This window comes from Echinops telfairi, unplaced genomic scaffold (genome assembly GCF_000313985.2).
Source record: "Echinops telfairi isolate 266 unplaced genomic scaffold, ASM31398v2 ScPeMD7_7;HRSCAF=31, whole genome shotgun sequence".
NCBI classification, from domain to species: Eukaryota; Metazoa; Chordata; class Mammalia; order Afrosoricida; family Tenrecidae; genus Echinops; species Echinops telfairi.
This window is the reverse complement of record NW_022103904.1, coordinates 9,901,266-9,918,654: the sequence shown is the minus strand read 5'-3', so window position 1 is coordinate 9,918,654 and position 17,389 is coordinate 9,901,266. Positions and strand designations below refer to the sequence as shown.

The 17,389-nt window shown below is 41.3% G+C and overlaps 1 protein-coding gene across 1 annotated transcript in view; it reads right to left on the bottom strand.

Annotated features, from left to right (window-relative positions):
- HECW1 (HECT, C2 and WW domain containing E3 ubiquitin protein ligase 1) overlaps nt 1–17,389 on the bottom strand; it is a 436,908-nt gene that overhangs the window by 184,512 nt on the left and 235,007 nt on the right. The window contains exon 5 of the mRNA XM_004708163.4: nt 16,292–16,386. Within this exon, the coding sequence (XP_004708220.2) occupies nt 16,292–16,386 (95 nt within the window). The remainder of the gene's footprint in view (nt 1–16,291; nt 16,387–17,389) is intronic.

The window sequence follows — 17,389 nt, the reverse complement described above, 5'->3', positions numbered from 1 at the left end:
TGCTAATGAGAGTGCTAGCTAGAAGTAACCAAATACTTCCCAGGTTTTCCTAGATGATTTTCCAACTTTCTAACGTTTCTTTTTAGCATGGTTTCTTGTATAGTCCAGACAGTTCCACAAGTGGGAACATAACAAACTTTAACAAATTCCAATAATTTATCGAGCCCTTATGTGAGGCAAATGAAGACACTGGAGGAAGTATAAGCTTTACGTAAAGGCAACAGAGTTAAATACTGTTACCCACCCAATCCTGCCCTAACAATCATCACAATAATCTATGAGTGGACACACAGGTGGGTCCTCAAATTCAAAAGGGTGGGAAGATGACTGGAACTACACCATGGATATATGTAGGTTAGACTGTGGATATTTATACATATATATTTATGAGCTATAAATAGATACATGAAAATAGTGGATCGAATATAAGGCAGAAAACATTCGTAGCCATAACCAAATAACTAGAAAGAGTGAGAGTCTGGGCCTGGGGTTGTAAGATCATATGGTCTTGGGAAACACCAAAGTCAATTGGCATAACATAGTCCACGCTGACAACATATTGCATCCTCTTTTGATGAGTAAGAATGAGCTCTCAAAAGCTGGAGAATATCTGTCTAAGGTGCAACTATTGGCCCTCCTGTCTGGAGCACAGAAGGATGAAGAAATTCAAAGGCACACAGGAACAATTAGTATAAATGACTAATGGATCATATAAACCACAGCATCCATGACCCTGAAAACAGAACTAGATGGTGTCTGACCTTTCTGAAAGGGATGATGATAGTAGATTCTGGAGGGGGGGAATGAAAATCAAAGTCAATTTATAAAAGAAAGAAAGAAGAGAGAAAGAAAGAGAGAAAAGGCTTATGGGTCTATAGAGACAGGTGGAACCAAGTGACCCCAGGGCTCAATTTTCAACCAAAGGATAAACCTATAATGTGCAACACCCATAAAGAGCAATCATGCATCCTTAGAACCATCAACCATACAGATAAAACGAGCAGAATTTGTCCTGGGAGAAAGCTCAGGAGATAGGAAGGGATAAGAAAGAAGGACCAATGGAAATGATAAGTACACAGAGAAAGCGGAAAGACATAACCTTGTGGGGATTGCAACCAAGATCACACATCAACATGTGTGTGAATTATTGCATGGAAAACTAAACTTTCACGCCAATCACATGAGGACCCTGTGCCTCAGACTGGTTGTGACAGGTGGAAACTATATAAGCAGAAGCTAGGGAGACTCGAGCTAGGGAGCTAGGGAGCAGAAGCCAGGGGAAATTTCCTTTTTTCCTTCAAGGTTGAAGGAACTCAGAGTCCTCCAACCGCCCTGTATTGGTTTTGAGGAGGACATCTCCACACAGGTGCCCTGGAGAATGACCTCAATCCTCCCAGACTCAGAACAAGGTGGGAGGGACAGCGGGGTGAGTCAACATTTACAAGCTGGTCCCATTCAATGCCAGATGCAGAGATCCTTGGAGGGGGTGAGGAGTGGGCAAGTCAGTAATGGAGGTGAGGGCGCAATATTGAGAGTCATTAAACATCTGAGCGATCATGCCTTGTATAAGAAAAAAGGGCAGTGAATGACTGAAAGCTATTCTGGAAGCTACCTCAGGGTTCTGCGTGGCTAGATCAGTGCTCTATAACTCACTGCCACCCAGTCAACGAGGACACACAGCAGCCGTGTAGGACAAGGTGCAACTGAGACTGTAACTCTTTATGGGAGTAGAAAGGCCTATCTCCCAAGGAGTAGCTGGGGGGTTTGAACAGCAAACCTTGTGGTTAGCAGCCCAATGCTTAACCACTACGCCACCAGAGCTCCTTATAGCCCTGCTTTATTAGAAGCACACATCTCAGGGAAACAAATGCAGAATCTAGTTTGCCAAACTCATCTGGTTTATTTTAATATGCTTCTAATCTTGTCCAAATCTTTCTACCCTCTTTCCAGCACATTGACATCAAGCTGTTATTTAAATCATTTTGAAAACAAAGCCCAGCCATAATGAACTAAAGATAAAATTAAAGGCACAGCACAGCAGGCTTGCATCGTTTCTATACCAGTCAGTAGACCTGGATGGCAGAGAAGATGAACGCGCTTCCCTTATCTTAGAGCCAGGGAACATTAAGAGCGGAATCACAGCTCACGACAGCCTGATCTAGTGGATAAAGAGGCCTCGCTACAGCAGACGGAGTTATTTGTAGGAGGCAGAATTTCTGGAAGGGTTTTACTAGAAAGTAATGAAAATATTCAGGATGTTAGGAACACCTGCCTGATTAATTTGGGATCGGGCTAGCTTAGGGGCAAGAAGGTGGCAGCTCATGGGGTATTCATTTGGCAAACCTGGGTGGTGCTACTTTTTGAGGGGGTGCACATCTTTAGCCATGGGTTTCTGACCAGGAAGGCTGTTAGAAAAAGAGCTGAATAGGGAAGGCTCAGCTTTTCTCGTTCTTTCTCCATCTGACCACCTCCAAACACGGGAGGGCCAAGAAGCCTCGTGTATACTTCGTGGCAGACAGTATTCTACGATGGTTCTCGACATTCCCCTGATGGGAGCATCCTGCACAATCCAAGTTGACTTTAAGCAAAGGAGAGCACATGAGTGTGGCTAAGCTAACCAAGAGTACTGCTGGTGCCAAGTGTTAGGCTCCTAACTTAAGGCTGGGAGATCAAGACCCACCCCCACCTCACCCACTCCATCTCCACCGTACCCCGCCCTGCCCCTCCCTCACTGTAAATAGAAGCAAGTTGAGGCTAGCTGGTCTTACACAGATTTATACCCTTGGAAGCCTGGTTTAGGGTCACTATGAGTTGGTATCAACGCTACGGCCCTAGGCTCAGGTGGGGCTTATTTAATGACACAGCCAGGCTGTGCCAGACTTCTGACCCATAGACTTTCAGCTCAAAGATGCTGCTTTAAGCAAAATTGGGAAGTGACTTGTTATTCCATGATAGAAAATGAATATAGCCTTCTTCCATTGATTTCCTATAGGAGTCAGGGCTCATTTACAGGGTGTCATTCTTTTTCTTGAAAGCATTATCTCCCTGATGGTAGAACCGACAAGAATGGCATCTCTCCTGAGCAAACGTGGCCAGTTTCATCGCCCTGAAAACCATGAAGTGGCTAACTGGTATTGGTACTCATTCAGCCAGGGTTGCCTGGAGGTAAGTTGGTCATAGATCTCAGCGCTCCATAATGTGAGTGCCTGCCCGCATGCTTGGCCGGTTCACACAGACTCATGGACTGGTCTCGTCACTGGTTAGCAACACATGCTCATGCCCATAAATGGCCCAACACTCCTTTTGGATTAAAGCAGGACACCTACATAATTGTGCTTTCAGATTTTGGGGATACTCAAGGGTCAATGTCTTGATAGCTCATAATTAACCACTGAACCCCTTGCTTTAAATTGAAAACACTTGGAAAGGGGTTTAGAGGTTTGTGAAAAATAGATTCCTCTTATTTTAAAATTAGTCAAATCTGCTATTTTGAATACAGTTATTCAATTGCTGAATACCTCATGTGTATCGACATGCAGGTTTATATGCAGATACAGGATATGAAAGGGAGGCTTTTCCTGCCATTATTAAAAATACAGACACAAAAATACACTGTCATTGAGTTGATTCTGATTCACAATACTGTAACCTATATATGGTTTTTGAGGCTGTAAATTATTTTTAAAAAATCATTTTATTGGGGGATCTTACAGCTCTTATAACATTACATACATCCGTTGTATCAAGCATATGTTGCCATCATCATTTTCTAAACATTTACTTTCTATTTGGGCTCTTGGTATCAGCACCTTTATTTCCTCTCCATCCCCATCCCGCCCTGCCCCTAAAGCTGTAAATTTTTGTGGGAACAGTCACCTCATCTTTCTCCCAAGGAGAATCTGGTGAGTTTGAAATGCCAACCTTGTGATTAGTAGTCCAACACTTACCTGAGAGTGCCACTAGGGCACCTTTCTACCTTTGTTGGGAATTTAAAATTAATAAACTAATTAATTTGTATTGAGTAGACTAATCAAACTAGGTGATTGTAGGGAAAAGAGAGTGGTCTAGACTTATGTTGAATTTCTTTCTTTTCGTTCTCCTTGAAATTAAAAATCTTTTTTTTTGGACAGATGATGAAAATCATTGTTGTTTTAGATGAGGGCTTTGTATTTTATTGCTTGTTAAGTCCAGCTAAGGCTTAAGGAGTGACAGAGTTATCTCTTTGCATCTAAGAATATGAAATGGGAGAAAGAAAACCTGCTTTAATTTTACTGTTAAAAACAGCTGTTATACTAATTTGCTACAAAACCTTTAGGTGCATTAAATCACAGAAAGGATGCCAATTGTTATTCTACTAATATTGATCCAAGTGAAATAATAGGCATGGCATTTTTATAGACTTCTGTCCAGTCATCCACTTGCAATATTGAGGAAAAACCTAAAGGGTGTAAATGGTACATTCATTTGAATATAACGGTAAAAATATAATCAATATCTCCTCATTAAATGAAAAAGTTGGTTTTGGAAAGAAGCCTACATATATATTTGTTTTTACACAAACCATTTTGCCCCTCACTGACTTGCTTTAAAATTGCTAAGATGCATTTTCCTGGAGAACTGCATTTAAGATCTAGATCAAAAAAGTGTCTCTCTCACCTGTACAGTGTCTTTTGTCCTGTGACATAATTCAAGGATACGGAACTCCTGGAAAAAGTCTAGGAACAGCCTATTAAGGTTTAAGGGCAGGGCTTGCTGTAAAGCCCATGTTAACTACCACTTCAGGTGCTCCCTTCAGCAACATTCTCTCCATGCATGAGGTGGTTAGCACCCTGCTTTTTACAATGTGATAGATTCTTTTCTTCCACACAAGCCAGGGCAATTTTTGATCTTTCATTAACCACTGCTTAGCACCCAAGAACCTGACATTTGCCACTTTCCATATTTCCAGGAGCTCTGTGGACCAATGAACAACATCATGATAAGCAGTGAAAAAATGTTAGTTGTTAAAGATTTCATTTGACTTAGACCAACAACCAGTGCCCATAGAAGCAATAGTAAGGAATCAAAGTGCATAATGCATTGAGCCAGTCTACTGCAAAAGAACTCTTTAAATTCTTAAACAGCACAGATGTTATGTTGATGATTCGATGTGCCTGAACCAAGCCATGATATTTTCAATCCCCTCATATGTATACAAAGGCTGTACAGTGAAATAGGTAGACTGAAGAAATGACACATTAAACATGTGATGCTACCAAATGGTTACCGAACATACCGCACATTGCCATTCTTGGAGGAAGTACAACCATAGAAGTGAGTCTAGTGAGACATTGGCTCACTTATTTTGGTCCTGAGAGGTGGTATTGTTCAAGAAGGTCATCATGTTTGGTGAAGTAGAGGGCCAGGAAAAGTGAGGGAAACCTTCAATGATTACAGAGTGATGCAATAAACTCACCAATGTGTTCAAATAAACCAAAGATAATGAGGATGCTACAGAACCAGGCAACAGTCTGTTCTGCCATACTTACCAAACCCAACCCAAACCAAGTCGATTGCCATCCAGTGGATTCTACCTCATAGTCACCATGACCTTAGAGGTCAGAATAAAACTGATCCTTGAGGATTTTGAGACTAGAAATACTTATGAAATCAGCCTCATCTTTTCCTCAGAGTAGCTGGTAGATTTGAACCACCAGCCTTGTAGTTAGCAGACCGATGGATCATTGGACGCCTTTCGATTATGTTTAAGATAAATTAAACATTTATGAGTTGGTGCCAACTCAACGGCAACGAACAACAATTTATGGGGAACAATATCCTCCTTGCTGGGTGCCTATGTTGTAATCTTCAACAAGAAGATCTCTAAGTAAAAGCCTAACTGTGCTTTAAAAACAATTGATTGTCTGGGTGGAGTCTTACCTTATAAATACCTGTTAAAATAAAATATACAACTCAGTCATAATTTTGAACAACTACTTAGCTATCCATCTATCCATCCATTCATTCTCCAGGTATCATTCTATGGGCCTTTGAAGTAGTAATGAATTCCTTTAGAGAAAGTATTTTGAATGTGAGAACTAAGCCCTTGATTAGAAAGATGAGATGTCTTCTTCCATAAAGACACACAGTCTTGGGAACTCACAGAGGCAGTTCTACTCTCTCTTATGGGGTTGCTATGAGTCAGTATTGACTCAATGGCAGTGAGGCGTTGTTGTTGTTTTTTAATTAGGCTGTCATTGACTATTTCTACACTCCAAACTTTCAGTATATTGTCCAAATATTTCTATAGGGTCTCATAAATATCCCAGAGGTTCCTGGTGCCCTCGTGGGTTACACATTGGGCTGCTAACCACAAGATCAGTTCAAATCCAGCAGTTTCTCTGAGGGAGAAAGAGGAGGCTTTTGTACTTCCATTAAGATTGACAGCCCTGGAAATCCACATGCTCAGTTGAACTCATCATCTCCCTATTTGTAATTCCCTGACTACTGTTGGGGAACCATGATTAATAGGGTATTTTCTTTAATATGTGGAAACAAATATATACTAAATAAAAGAGAAAAGTCATCAGTTCAACTTTAGTTTACATAAAATTATGACACAATTGTATTCATTTCTTTATTCCATTCTTCCAATGCACTACTCCAAAAAGCTTTTCAGAGTGGTGGTATGGTACTCATGTCCACCCCCTCCCAGAAGAAATATTGATCTCCTAAACCCTGTGCCAGAAAATACAATCTTCGTCGAAAACAAAGGCTTTCTTTTGCTAGGCTAATGATGTCATAACAGAGTAGGATGAATCCTAAAGCGAATCACTCCCTGAGTAATAAAACTACAGGATATACTTGCAAACACACAAAGATGATGCATGTACAACCTCAGACCTCTGAGGATTGCCAGCTTCTAGAAGCTAAAAAAAGACAATGAGGAACATTCCTATAGGGCCACAATTATGTTATGAATTATGAGAAAACAAACTTTCATTTTTGTCATAACTCTTTTGTGGTTTACCGTTAGGGTAGCACCAGGAAATTCAGACAAATGGAAGCTCAGCAAGCTAAGCGTACAGAACCAAACATCACACCGAAACCACTGGCATCAAATCAGATCAGTCATAGTGATGACCCCATGTGATAGAGTGGAACTTCCGCATGGGTCTTCTTGGCTACAATCTTTAGGGAAGCTTACAAGTGCATACAGCATAGGTTCCCAAACATAACCCCTGTTTCTCAGTGGAAATCAAAAGTTGTTCAGTGCACCCCTGGCAACTAAAAGTCTTCATCCTATAGCCCGCAACCCAAGATAAGGTGTGGGTATCTGCGTTTGCAGCCCCCAGGATAGTTCCAGTGCTCCCCAAAGGTGCCATCACCCACTTTGTGAAAGACTGTTACATAGCAATAAGGCAAAAACCAACCAGCTAACTGCTGAGATGGGGTGTCCTATTGTCCTGAAGAGGTGCCTTTACTTCATGCAAAGGCATAAGGCTCGCAGGTATGAGAGAAGGGATTTGAATCCATCTGTTTGACATCAGTGTTCTCTTAACTTCCTGTCCCTAAGAGTTCAACAAAGTGACTGTATAAACACAGACACAAATTCTCCACATTCTACAACTAGAATGTAAGCTGTCCATGTTTTTTTTTTCTGTTCAAAGTGCAAAGACATTCAATTATGAATCGCTGGGAGAAAAAGACAGCATGCTGCTCAAGAACTCCACTACAGCACAGGATTGTTTCAGAGCACCGAAAACTCAAGTTCTCTGTTCTTGTTTTTAAATAAAGCTACTCTGACAAGTCTTTCCTCCCTTGTCATCTACACGTCACTGTGCTCACAAGAAAGCCAAGTTAGCCCCCGCTGTCCCTGAAAGTCCAAAGTAAAAGACAAACTCACAATGAGATACCGCCATACACCACCACCAGCAGCTAACTTAAAATAACCAACCAAACAGAAAAGAACAAATAAGGCTGTGGGAAGATTGGCATCCTCATACATTGGTGGTGGGACCGTAAATATGTACAGTCACACTGGAAAGCGATCTGGCGCTACCTCAAGAACTGGGAACAGAAATTCCATATGACCCAGCTAACTCTCTGCTGGGTATGTACCTCAGAGAAGTAAGAGACACAGCACCAACAGACATACGGGAAGCCATGTTCACTGCAGCACTGTTCACAATAACTCTAAGACGGAAGCAGCCTAAATGCCATCAGGATAGGATGCATAAACTAACTTTGGCACAAGCACGCAATGGAATGAATATTTTAGTAACACTAAAAACAACGATGAAATCATGAGGCGCCTTATGGCTTAGATGGATTGGAGAACATTATGCTTAGTGAAGTTAACCTATAACTAAAGGAAAAATACTGTATGAGACCACTGTTATAAGGGAAAATATGAACAAAAATGAATAAACAACAACAAAATAACTAAAAGAAGAACTTTCATACCAAAGGGATCAGACTTTGAGGTTTGCTTGTGGGTCAGGGAGGAAAATAAAGCAATTACTAGAGAGTAGATGGGTGTTAACTTGGATGAAGTGGAGGATGGTGGTCCACAAGATGTAAAAGAGAAATTGAGTATTGGGGGAGTGGTGATCTATTGGGGGGATTGACTGGTGTTTAAAACAAGTTGATGATCTAAAATGTAAACCTCCACCTAATTTACAATAAGTAAGCAAATGAACAAATAAATCTTCTTAAAAAGAGAGAGAAAAAAATTTAGAAATGGCTAGGAATGAAGTTTCTAGAAAGAAAAATATGATGATTTCAAATAGAGAAACAAGTCTTAATTTTGGCTATTGTTAGCAATTTCTTTTAATCTGAAAATACAGTGAACTTACACATATATTGTATACTTGAGTGATATACGTAAACAGGTTCCAACGAAACTCAAGGAACTTTTAAAACCAGCCGCATAACTGTGTGCATTCATCTGTTTGTTGTAAACTCCTCACACCCACAGATTGAAGCATACCGTGGAATGCCTTCTAACCCCCTCTGCAGTGCACTCCTTTTCAAGTTCTGATGTATTTGGGCTTATTTTTAGACTCTGATTTTCTGCTGTACTTTAAATTTCTTGTCTAATTATTTTAATTAGTATAACTTGATAATCTGTTTTAATTACTGTGAACTTAGTCTTTCTTCATTGTTTTCAGGAACCACAAATATCCTTAATTTTTTTCTCATTTATTCTGATGAACCTAGTTACTCTCCCTTTCAAAGGCATCTTATTTATATTGCAATTGTAGTGAATTTATAAATTGATTTAGGGAGAGATTATGTAGTTTAAATTCAAAGCTTCTGAAACAGTTTGTCTCTGCATATACTGAAGTACTCTACAACTTTCAATAGAGTTTTCAAGGTTTTTTTATACTGGTGTTTTACATTAAGTGTTTTTTCTATCATATTTTCCTTGACTTTAGTAATCATACCTGCTTTTTTGAGTTAATGTATTACTTCAAATCATTCGATTTGTTTAGGTTGTGTCGAAACATAGGTTCTCTATAAGGGACGGTGTTTTCATCTTCTCGGTTTCAATTTGAATCTTCCTTTCTTTCGTTTACCTAATGCCAGCGCTTGTACTTCCAGAACAAGTTTAAATGACAATGGTACAGTAGACTTCCCACCTTGGTTTCAGAGTCAATGAAATAATTTCTACTTTACCAGACAGCATGATGCTGGCACTTGATTTGAGATATAAATACTCATACACGGATGGTTTTAGGTTAAGAAAGTAATTCAGGCTAAGGAATAAATATTTAGTTTCCCATATATCTTCTTTTGTGGGTTTATGGGGAAAAGTAAGTAGTCTTTCTAAAATATAGTTTACCCAGTTTTATAATCTCCGTATAAACCGTATGCATTAATGTTATCTTCATGTACTTTTGAAATCTCTTTGCATATATTCAGCTTAAGGGTTTTATATTCATATTCATAAATAAGGCCATCCTCTATTTCTGTCTTTCATGGTGACCTCTGATAGTTCTGATTTCAGTGTTATGATGGCTGAGAAAAGTACTGTGGAAGCTTTTTCCTTGTTGGTCTGGGAAGTGTAAACAGCACTGGGCTGTCGATGAGTCCATCCTTTAGGAGGCTTTGCGAGTTGTCTTAAGGGTGTCAAGTTTTTCTTTGCTTTCTTTGTTTTTTCCAATGCTGCTCTGTGCCCAGTTCATTGCTTTTACACCCTGAGAGGTCAGCGTTTGCCTCTCACAGTATTGAGGCCTAAAGAGTGACTATAATCCGGGTTTCCACCCAAGCTTCATGCCTCCTGACACGTGGCACATTGGATGGATTCACGCCCAAATCCCTCCCTCTGCTAGTTCTGCGTCTTTCACCTCAGGATTTACTGCCCGTCCCTTTCATTTACAACCTTCCTTACCTTAAACCAAAGGTTGAAGCAGTGTTAAGGCACGGGGCTGCTAACCAAAAGACTGGAGACTTCAACCCATCAGCTGTTCCACAGGCGAAAGATGTGACCCTCTCGTTTTATAAAGATTTATGGCGTTGGAAACGATGTGGGGGAAGGGCTACCCTATCCTATAGGGTGGGCATGAATTAGAATCAACTGAATGGAAATGAGTTTTGTTGTTTTTAATTTTTTTTCGTAAATACTGGAGAATTATGCTTTTGGGGGCCAGTGAGTTCATGCTGAGGGTGGAGGAGCAATGGGACACTGCAGGAAAGGAGGGGGAGAATGATCTCACAGCTTGAAGAATGTGATTGGCGCCACTAAAACGGATGTGGAGACACTTGAATTGTGTCGATTTTTGCTATGTATCTTCTCAACAACAACAACAACAAGTGTATCTTCTCAACAACAACAACAAATAACATCAGAGACTTTTAAAAAAGTTATTTGCATTACATAGTGCTGATAAAAATATAGTTTATATTCCCCAAGAAAAGACTTCCATGTGTCCAAAGCTTATTCAATTAGGAATCTATGTCCATCAGGGAAGAGGGACAATGGGGTTTTCTATGACAGTGGTCCATAAACTTTCTGTCATCGTTACTCCTTTCCAGAATCCACTGAACAGTTTAGATGTATTCTCCCAGGAAGCTGACCAAACATATCCATATAACATTAGGATTCCGTAGATATTCCTCACCCAAATCTAAGAACGAGGCTTACAGAAACCTGAAAAGAGCTCCCAGTCCCCTCTGGGCGTCTGTGTTTCTCCAATGTGATTTCTAAGAAAATGAGCCTTGAAAAGAGGTTTAGAATGATCTACTGACAATCCACTGTGCAAGACTTCTTTAAAGTGTTGAAAAGCAAGAGGGCCACTCTGAGGACTCAGGCGCACCTGACCCACGCCAGGGCACGTTCCATCGCCGTGTGCAAGTGAAAGTTGGGCACTGAATAAAGGCGATCAAAGGAAAATGGATGCATGTGAACCATGGTGTTGGCAAAGAAGACTGAAAGTACCATGGACCGCCAAAGAACCAACAGATCCGTCTTAGACGTACGGAACGCTCCTTAGAGGCCAGGATGGCGAGACGTCCTCTCACATGCTTTGGCGGTGTTATCAGGAGAGACCAGTCCCTGGAGAAGGACAGCATGCTTGGCAAACAGGTGGGAAGTGAAATCGAAGAAGGCCCTCCAGACTTGACTGACGCGGTGGCTGCAGCCAGGAGCTGAAGCGTAACAATTGGGAGGCTAACACAGCACCGGGCAGCGTCTTGTTCTGCTGTACAGAGGGTTGCTATGAGTTGGAACTGACCCACTGGCACCTATTAGCCACAACAACAACGACAACATTAGACTGTGAGCTAGCTGTCGTGCTTCAAACCATTGTTATACTAAGCCAGCTAGTCACCCCTTTCTCTGCATGGGAGCAAACTTTGTCTTCATTCTCAAGTGCAGGATCTCTTAGATAGCATTAGAATCTACCGTTCAGCTATCTGCCTTCTCAGCTACAAGGACTTGTATTTTGTTTGTCTCTGTAACCTGTGTTGTTGTTCCCAGGGGCCGTCCAGTCAGCTTGGACTCATCACGGCTCATAATGTGAAGTAGAATGAAACACTGCGGTCCTGCGCTGGCCTCACCATGGCTCTTACGGTCAAGGCCATCATTGCAGCCACTGGGCAAAACATGCATCTTGTGGAGGGGCTTCCTCTTTTTCACAGCCCATCAACTTTATCAACCAGGAGCTTCTTGGCCAAGGACAGATACCAGCCATAGTTTCTTATACGCAAATAAGAGTAGGAAAGAGAAAATGTGATAGACCGATAAGAACAAGCGATAACCCCTTTTCATAACAGGGTCAAGAATGGTCAGGAGAACAAAGAGAGAAGGGAAAGGGTGCATGAAGGAATGAGAAAAAGAATTAGGGTCTATTGGACTTTTTAATGCTCAGCGCTCTAAACTATGGGTCAAATCAAAGGCTCACTTTATATCTGTTTCTTTTTTTCTAAAAGAATTACATTTTTAGTGACTGTTCACAAACTAACTCGTAGGGACTTTAGCACGTGAGATCAGCCACTTTTTTCTTAATAGACGAGTGCAGCACAGATAATCCTCCATTGATAATACATATCCAGAGCTTACTGATAAATTTATTTTGAGAAACTGGATAGCTATCCCTGTTGGAAGCACACACTCTCACCGCTAGTAACTTGATTCCAACTTCCCAGATCAGATGGCAAACTGTGTCATAGAACTGGGTAACAAAATTATAAGGTGAAAGACATGGGTTTAGTTACAACTCCATCATCATATAGCAGGTGGCAACTTAACCAACATCATCTGTCCTGCTCGTCCCACACATAGACTCTGTAAGTCAGCTCTATTAATGCCAGGGAAACAACTCGACAAAGGGAATCATGCGATAGAGCAATGCTATTATCTGTCACTATGTTGGCCCCTGAATCATGACAGCATTTCATGTAGAGTGGGAGAAAGTGCTGCCGGTCCTGCACCATCCTTCTGATTCATTGGGAAACATACCCTGGCTATCTCTAGGGTTTTCACTGGCCGATGTTCGAAAACCCACAGAACACACTGACAGTGGCAAAACATGAAGTTCATTGGCTTGGATTTGAACTCAGGTATCATTGCACTCGAAAGGCAAGAATGCCATCAACGGAACCCCCCTGCCATCTATGGAGCAATAGACCAAGAATCAAACTCACTGCCAAGGAGTCCATTCTGATTCCCAGTGACCCAGTAGGACAGAGTAGAACTGCCCTTGTGGGTTCCCAAGATTGTAATTCTTTACGGGAATACAATGCCTCAACTTTCTCCTGAGAAAAGGTAGTAGTTTCGAACTTCTGACTTTGCAGTCAGCAGCCCAGCTCATGGTCAACTACACCACCAGGGCTCCTTTACAGAGCAATGGGGGCCACTAATTGTGTTAATGGTATCAAACTGTCGTAAGAGAAAATGTGTGCTCCCTTCTGCCCTGGGACTCACAAGAGCTCTTCATAAGGTGGCAGGGGAGAATTACTCTCCGTCTGTCCCTGTCAAAACAGGCCTATTTGATTATGCTGTCGAATGTGTGGTGATTAAAAGAGAAACAAAAGTTGTCTGTGGCATGTACATTAAAACGTCAGTGCAAGTATCTCACGATTTATGTAAGGAAATCATTATGGGGATAATAACTAGCAATAGCTGTATGTCAAAATATTTCAAGATGCATGAATTTTAAGTATGAGCAACAGAGAACACAGGGGATAAAAAAGTCAAAGTCAAGGTTGGAATCAATGCTGCTGTCTCTTTAACCTGTATGCCACATTACAGGAAAGCACCTCATCATAGTGCCTCTTCTGAGATGTAAGCCCTTGTTTTCAGTGGCGGCAGCCCCCAAGAAGCATCTTTGCTGATCATCGGCCCCACAGTGGAGTGTTTGTAAGAAGCATCGGGGCTGATCATTGGCCCCACAGTGGAGTGTCTGTTTGCATATCTTCCAGGCAGTTTTCTGGTCATTGGTGTCTCGCTTTCTTTTCCTCTTTCAACGTGACATGACTTTGATGGGAGACGTGGCATTACATCGATGTGAGAAGCAGACGGACCTGTGCTGAGGTCAGGGGCGTCAAATGCTCTGTGGAATTCTCTAAGTGAAAAGTGTTCACCTGAAGAGAATTTGTCTGAATTCCAGATCTGGCTGATGCTCACTTGCAATACCATTATTGTACAAAAGAACGTTCCCCTCCAGCTCCAGATCTGAGCCAAGGCCAGTTTATCATCCATGGACAAGCCCCCCGCCACCCCTGCCTTGTTGAGGGATCCAGGAATCTGAGAAGCAACCGCCTTCCTTTGTTCAGCTTGTCCTAACTCCGCTCCATTCCACTTCCAGGCCTCGTCCTTCCTCTGCTTTCCTGCTTTGTCCATCTGCCTCTGGGTTCTTGCAGCCCTAAGTCCAGAGTCAATGCTTTGAAGTAGTTGATGCTTCAGCCGTAACCTCTGGCCAGGATCTACTGGAATCTATTTGGCTTTGTCTAAGTACTGGCTTTTGACGACTGTCTATCCAGGTGGGGCTGGACGATGGGGCCTGGTCCTACTCCCTCCACTTAAATCCCTGTCCTATCCAGTAAAGGGAAAGACATCATGGTCTGATCTGATGGCAGTGTGTTAGCCAGTTGCCATGAGATCAACTTGCAGTCCTGGCAACCTCAATTGTGTCAGAGCACAGCTGTGGTCCGTAAGGATTTCAAAGGCTGTTTTTGTTTGTTTGCTTGTTGGTTGGTTGAAGTTGATCACTAGGCTTTCTTTGAAGATGCTCCTGGATGGACTCATACTTCCCATTTTTTGGTTAATAGCCCAGTTTGTTAACTATTTGCATTATTCAGGCACTTGATGCTCGGTGTAGAAAACCTGGAAACGTCTTTCCCCATAGGGCCTCTCCTTTTCCTTTCCCGGTTTCTCCTGCCGGGGTCGCTGAGAACTGTCTTCGCTGGTCTGGTCTCAGTGTTCCTGGACGTCTCAGGATACACACAGGAAAGCTTCTGGCCCGAACTGCTCATCTTGCAGTTTATCTCACGGACGCAAGGAACTAATCGTTAGGACACTGATGAATGTATTGCGAAAGAGCCGGATGGTCTCTTTTTAGATCCCATAGAACTTTCTGAATCATTCATATTGCATTTCAAATATTTTCCTTTTGCTTACCAAAAATAAAGAACATACTTTTTAAAATTTTAAACGTAAACTAGCATGACAGAGTCCTGGGGTTGGGCTGCCCACAACAGCTAACCCACCAGCCACTCCTCAGAAAGATGATGACGATATCTGTTCCCATGAGGATTCACAGCCTCAGAAATACTATAGAGCAGCGGTTCTCAACCTATAAGTCAAGACCCCTTTGGGGGTCGAACGACCCTTTCACAGGGGTCTCCTGATCCATCACAGTAGCAAAATGACAGTGATGAAGTAGCAATGAAAACAATGTTATGCTTGGGGGTCACCACACATGAGGAACTGTATTAAAGGGTCGCGGCATTAAGAAGGTTGAGAACCACTGCTAGAGTGTTGAAATGAGATAGTTGTTACTTTGGTTTGAAGTGCTTTATATGAAAAAAATACTCCATGGTTTTCCTTCAGCCTCCCCACCTGGTTATTTTTAATTTCATGTGCGAAGGAACGGTTTCTAATTAAATTTTGGTTTACCGAATCAGAAGTCTTAGCAACTAAGGTTAAAAACACAGCAAAGCTAAAAGCTGGACTGTAATTTTGGAAGAGTGGTGTCTATTAGCAAGAACTGAACAAAGCATTACAGGAGGAAGCAAAAGGCCCAGTGCAAATTCTGAATCTGCATTCAGTTAACTGTGTAGCCTTAGGTATGATATGTTATTGAAATTCTTTGCACACCAGTTTCTCATTTACAAATATACAAATCCCAGAAATCCTAGCCCTTTTCTAGGTGAACAATTTTAGAATACTGTGAGACTCCATAAATTTATTTATAAGTTTAAAAAGAAACTAAAACAGGAAAACATTAATATTTAGAACCAAGCAATTCTTAAGACTGTGTTCCAAAGAAAGACTTGCTATTTATTGACTTTAAGTATGTCCCTATTAAGAACATCTCACTATAGAAAATATTGAACTTTAGCATTTTTGAAAACCCAGTGTCTGCATGAATATGGCTGTGTTCACACTTCATTCCTCTTCATATTTGTGGTCCATCTACTAATCATCTATGGCTGTATATCCATATGTGCATATGTACATGCAAATGCATGCATATATTTACATATATCATGTACACATGCATATACATGCACAGAAGCGTAAGAACAAAAGAGAAAATAAAGAAGCCCCAGAGCTGCCTGTCAAACAGGAGAAAATGAGACTTACGGGAGCTGCTGAATTTTTAACTGTGACACAGGCGGTGGTGGCTCTCAGGGCTCCACTCACTCCATGGTAGTATTTGAAGCAGATCTTAGTTTCAGCTGAAAGACAAAAGTAATGACGTTGAGAAGCCTCTAGGAACTACAGCCCAGTTCTACTCATCAGCTAACCAAGGTATCCATGAAAATGATAGTCAACATGTGATCTCAAATAGATAAGACTGAGCTCTTTCTAAAAGTTTGTCAAGATAAACAGTTATGATCTGGAAGGGAGGGGGAGGGGAAAAAAGGAAAATGAGCTGATTCCGGGAACCCAAGAGGAAAGCGAATTTTGGGACTGATGAGGGCAACAAATGTATAGATGTGCTTTACACAATTGATCTATGTATTGTGATGAATTGTATGAGCCCCAATAAATTGATTTAAAAAGAAAAGAAATAGATAGCACAATGTTCCTAGGTCAGAGTTTGGTACAAATTAAATACTAAACAAAAAAAAAGTTATGATCTTAGAATTTTTGGATCCAGGTTAAATATGGTATCTATACGCTCAACATCTACCCTATCCCATTAGAGGCTTGTGCTTGTAAACACTCAGTTCTAAGAGTTTAGATGACTTCGTGTCAACCACTAGTCTGTGTATACTACAATTTCCTGCTTTCCTTTAATTCCTCTGGATTAATATCCCTATAGGTGTTGGGCTGCTAACTACAAGGTGTAGTTCAAACCCACCAGCTGCTCCTCAGGAGAAAAAGGAGACTGTCTTGCTCCCGTAAATATATACAGTTTCAGAAAACCTATAAAGAGCTGGAATCAACTTGATGGCTGCAGATTTGGTTGGGATTTAATATCGCTGCTATTTGAATTAAAATTTTGAGTGATTAGAATTCACGGATGTTAAACACATTTGTGAACTCTTGCAAATACTGCTGGTAGAATTTATGAATACAAAATTTTTGCATCTCAAACTTTTCCTTCGAAGCTCTATAGATGATAAGCAGAAAAGGCACTACTTTAGAACCCTCTCTGCCTGGGTTTGAACCTGCGCTCCATCTTTGGCAAGCCGTGAAATGCTGAGCACATCACTAACTTCCCTGTGCTCCAGA